This window comes from Cyprinodon variegatus, unplaced genomic scaffold (genome assembly GCF_000732505.1).
Source record: "Cyprinodon variegatus isolate N-32 unplaced genomic scaffold, C_variegatus-1.0 Scaffold1587, whole genome shotgun sequence".
In the NCBI taxonomy this organism is placed as follows: domain Eukaryota; kingdom Metazoa; phylum Chordata; class Actinopteri; order Cyprinodontiformes; family Cyprinodontidae; genus Cyprinodon; species Cyprinodon variegatus.
This window is the reverse complement of record NW_015152040.1, coordinates 6,000-11,023: the sequence shown is the minus strand read 5'-3', so window position 1 is coordinate 11,023 and position 5,024 is coordinate 6,000. Positions and strand designations below refer to the sequence as shown.

Genomic DNA, 5,024 nt, shown 5'->3' with positions numbered 1-5,024 from the left:
AAGTTTATTCTAGAACACATAGAGCCAGATTAGGGCCATAAAACTATCAAAGATTCTTTTTTTATGACGCAGAGCAGCAGCTTTGCTCCACAGACCAGTCAGATTATTAAACATGAATTGTTGTAACCATCCGCCATGTTGCTTTCATGTATCCCTGCAACATCTCCTCCATGCAGCGAGTCTGGAGATAAACGATGGTGTCTACTAACCAGGGGTGGAGCTAGATGGGGGGCCAGGGGTGGCCATCCTCAGCCAATCATTGGTCAGCTCTGTGGCCACTCCTACCAGTATTACTGGCAGCAGTAATACTCTAAAGTGGAATGTTTTAACTTATTTAACATTTAAATTTTTCATATGTTAACAGTTACTTCACAACAAAAACACTTTGGTTAATTATGCACATTAAAAGACAAACACTAAAGATGATAATGATCTTTTCAGAACTAGATTTTTATTTTATTTTATTCTCTCTGCAAGTCATCTAAGAGTCTTTAGTTAAATCAGAGGTAAATAACTACTTTAATAATAACTCATCAACTAATTAATGTAATGTAGCTATTAGTACATGTAGATATAAGTTTTATGCAGAACAATTGATGTTCACCCAGAACTCAAACCTGAAAGTATTTTCTACTTTTTACCTTTAATTTAAAAGCAAAGATGTTTAAATATCTGCGTCTGTTTGCTAGAAAAGTAGAGTTAGTCTTTATTTAGAGAATATGGATGTTGTTGTTGTTCCTGTTGGAACAGTGTAGACTGACCCTGAGGTCATCCGCCTTCACCCCCCCTCAGTGTACACCGGTTACTGGCCCCCCTTATTAAAGTTTTCTGGCTCCGCCTCTGCTGCTAACGTGTTTCCGTATGTTCAGTGATCCAGCAGATGCCTCCAGCATTGACTGTCTGTTGTCTCTGTTGCCGTAGTTGCTTAGGGAGGCTATTGACAAAACAAAGAAATGCTTCGCTATGAAGGAGCAGGAGCTGGCCATGAAGAAGAAGGTAAAGACCGTCTATAACCGGGTGTCTGTTTCTGTTCCCTTCTAACCAGTTACTGGTTCAGGCTGCTGAGTGGAAACTGCAGGCTAAGACTCTAAGAGAGCAGGCGACTGTCATGCAGGCACAGGTGAATATTCAGCCTCAGCACCTGGACAGGTAGCACGCACCTGATAGCAGACGCCTCCACTGGGTCCAACTCACCGTTTGCATGGAGCAGAAAACCTTCATGAAAACCGGTCTGGTTTAGTTCTAAAGCTCACTAAGAACCCAGGGAACCTTCTCAGCAGGTCAGGAACATGGCTGATCAGCTCCACAGGCCTGGAATGGCCACTAGAGGGCAGCAGATGCCCTATGGTGGAGTCACCCTCCTAATTGAAGGGTTAGAAACAGATGGTTCTGGTTGCTGAGGCTCCTGAACCTGAAGGTCTGAGTCAGACGGAAATAAGAACCAAGATGTCCGGTGACCAACGGGTCAGAACCGAGAAGCTGTTCTGATGATTCTTAGCTTTTGTTTCCACTAACAAAGATCTTAGAAGCTTTTAAATTCAGGGTGAGAACCTGCAGAACCTCCTCTGGCTTTGATCTCCATCAGCTTCTACAGACAGAGTTTCATTCATTCTTCTCATCAGAACATCTGCAGCTCAGACAGGGAAGAAGCTGAACTTCCATCCAGGTCTTCTGCTGCTGGGTTGGATTTAGCTCCGTCCCACAGCCTGATGCTGCCTCCACCGTGCATTGGGACACCCTAGAAGTCCAGTTGTTGTCCCGTCTGATCAGATCTTCTTCTTCCATTGAGGACAACTTTGTGCCTCAGTAGAAGAACAAACCCAGAATGGAGACTCAGAGCTTCAGCCCCGCTGCTCATCAGGTTCCACTGCAGCAGATCTGCTTCACATGATGATGATGATGATGATGAAGGAGAGAGTCTGTGGTGTTTCTGCATGACAGGAGAACCTGAAGGTTGGGCGGTGAGCTCCAGCGTTTCAGGTTCTCCGTGTGTGACGCCGTGTCGGCTGTTGGTCTGACTTCCTGTCCTCGCCGTCCTCAGCTGACCCTCTACGCTCAGAAGTTCGATGAGTTTCAAGCCACGCTGGCGAAGAGCAACGAAATCTACGTCCGCTTCAGAAAGGAGATGGACAACGTGAGTGGCGGCGATCCGTTCCTGGACCCGAACCTGCAGACGTTCATGATCCGGTTTTTATTCCGGGAAAAACGGAAAAGTTTAAACACTTTGATCTTCCTGCGTTTTCTCAGATGACAGAAAAGATGAAGAAGGTGGAGAAGGAGGCGAACCTGTGGAAGACTCGCTTCGAGAACTGCAACAAGACTCTGATTGACATGATTGAGGAGGTAGGTGGAGGAAACTGGACCGAACCAGTTTCATCCTGTCTGTACATGGAGCGTTCACTGTCCGTCCAAAACGTTCGAAAAAAGGTTTCTACCCAGAAGGTCCAACGAGTCGCTGACTTGGAGGACCTGATTAAAATAAAATGCAGCTCAGAAAAGCCACTGGGTCTTATTTTAACTTGAAAAGCAGCAGTTTCACAATTTTTTAAATAAATGTTTGTCATTATAGGTGTAAAAAATCTAAATTTTACATATTTGCTTCATAAATGTTTTGTGGTCATTAAAATGCTTCAGTGGTCAAATAGCAAAATAAAAACATTTGGCACCTTTGGAGACGCTGGTGACACCAAAGCTTCAAAGCCCCACAGCTCTGGAACTGTTGGAGCTGGAGGTCTGAAATGTTCGGCATTGGTGGCTGACATGATGTAGAACAAATGGAACACAATGAGACCTGCTGATTATCAAGCATCTTTATTACTGCTGCTCAAAAAAGACAGAAAAGCCAGAGCTTTGCTGTGGTCCATGAGTTGAATGTTGTTTAGATGCAGCCGTCCGCCTCATGTTCTGACTTTGGTCTTCCTGCAGAGAGCAGAGAAAGGCAGAGAGTACGACCTGTTCGTCCTGAAGATACAGAAGCTGGAGAAGCTGTGTCGTGCTCTGCAGGATGAGAGGAAAGGGCTCTATGACAAGATCAGAGATGTTCGCCAGTCCACTGCCAGCCTCCCATCCAAGTTCTCCGCTGCCACCGAGAACGTTCCAGAAGAAGATGGCATCCCAGATCTGGAGGGGCTCCAGGAGCTCCAAGAGGAGGACCCCGTCCTGCTGGAGAGCATCGCCCGTCTGAGGGAGGAGCAGGCCAAGCTGCAGGAGTTCGCTGCCTCCCTGTTGGCCGCGCCGGATGACGAGGAGCAGCGGGAGGACCAGGGGACGGAGGCTGAAGATGACCTGGTGGTCTCGGCCATTGCTCAGTTCCAGACTAAACCCGAGGCCAAACGAGACCCGGGTTCAGCTCCTGAATCTGGTTTTACACAAACCGCTAAAGAAGAGAAGGATCCAGACCCATCGGAGGCTTTGATGGAGGCTCCAGAACCAGAGGGAGCAAAACCAGAACCAGCAGACCCAGTAGTACCTGTGGAGGCGGGACAGGATGAGGCCCAGGTCCAGTTCAGAGAGGAGCAACAAGCCAAGCGAGACGAACACGTCCAACAGTCAGAACCAGCAGAGGTGGATCCAGAACCTGAAGAAGCCAAGGCATATCCAGAACCAAACGCACTGGAGGCGGATCAGGACGACACCAGTGAGGTGAAACCAGTGCTCCCAGTGGAGGCTGTGCAGGTCCAGGAGCAGCCTGTGAGTGGGTCAGAACTGGAACCTGAAAAGTCCGCTCAGCCTTCTGAAGCAGCTGGAGTCAAACCGCTCCAGAAGAAACGGAAGAAGAGGAACAGCAAGAGCACCAGCTAGACCTCAGAACCAGCGTGTCGGTGTCCCACTGCAGCGGGTCAGAACCAACTGCAGGAACCAGCTGGTTCCAGAGTGAAGATCTAACCAGACCCACAGGAGGAGACGCCTCTCTAGCATCTATGTTTGCTTCATGTTTACAGGATCTGCTGCTGGTTTCCATAGCAACTTCTATCAATAAAGTCTTTTGGATGAACTTTGAGATGTTTGTGTTTCTTAGTAATCTGACCTCCAAACCTCTGAAGGTCACCTGATGTTTCTGGCTCCACAGCAGGAGGTCCTGGGAGTTGGAGCGAAGCCTCCTCAGACGGGCCTGGGTTCTCCAGGACCCGATCCAGACCAGGTTCTGGAAGGATGGATGGGCAGTGCAGGGGATGGGTGATGCACCCTGCAGTTCAACCAAACAGCCACCAGATGGAGACAAAGCAGCTCAGATCATATAGAGGAAGCCCTGTGAAGCTGAGAATCTATTTCCTTTTTACTCAAAGCAGAATTTAAACCTGAATCAAAACTTTTTTTATTTTTTAATATTATTCTGCAGAGTTTTAGAAATAATCTACATCTCTTTAATCTGAGTGTCTTTTTCTTTTTTTCCTTCAAACCAAAGAATGTTCTGTCAATTTCCACAATAATTCAAATGTTTCTGCTGATGATGGAAAATCACTCATAGAAACAAAATTCAACCCAAAGCCTTTAAAAAAGGTCCGAAGCTTCGACCTGCTGCTCCCGGATTAAAGAGGTGAAATGACTTCATGATGCTGGAGGACCAGACTGCAGCTCCTTTGAAGCAAAGCGGAGCTGAAGAGCTGCAGGTAGAAACACTGAAACACGCCTGCATATCTGCAGGAAACACTCGCCACCTTCCTGCATGTGTGGGTGTTTGAAAGCTGCTGACAGGCAGCGAGACGGAGGATGTGCACCAGTTTAATCCACTCAGGAGTGTCTTGGTTTCACAAGCGACACCTGAAAGAAGAACAGAACCAAGACTGAGAGGGCTGCTGCTCTAGCTCCTCCAGCTGCTCCTCCAGCTGCTCCTCCAGCTGCTCCTCCAGCTGCTGCTCCAGCTGCTGCTCCTCCAGCTGCTGCTCCTCCAGCTGCTGCTCCAGCTGCTGCTCCTCCACTGTCAGCAGGAACAGCCAATAAAGGTGGAAACTGATGATAAAGGCATCAAACAGAGAAGCAGGGAAAAAAGGGAAGCTGGAAGAAGATGAAGGAGGAGGAGAGAC

The 5,024-nt window shown here is 47.8% G+C and overlaps 1 protein-coding gene across 2 annotated transcripts in view; it reads left to right on the top strand.

Annotated features, from left to right (window-relative positions):
• Positions 1-3,997, top strand: part of txlnb (taxilin beta) — an 8,606-nt gene extending 4,609 nt beyond the window's left edge. Inside the window, exons 8-11 of one of the 2 annotated variants that reach the window (XM_015403881.1) lie at positions 1,046-1,120; positions 2,042-2,134; positions 2,248-2,343; positions 2,926-3,997. In XM_015403881.1, the coding sequence (XP_015259367.1) occupies positions 1,046-1,120; positions 2,042-2,134; positions 2,248-2,343; positions 2,926-3,801 (1,140 nt within the window). In that variant the 3' untranslated portion in view covers positions 3,802-3,997. Of the gene's footprint in view, positions 1-921; positions 997-1,045; positions 1,121-2,041; positions 2,135-2,247; positions 2,344-2,925 lie in introns of both variants that reach the window. The other variant, XM_015403880.1, reaches the window with a different exon arrangement.
• Positions 3,998-5,024: the final 1,027 nt, after the last annotated feature.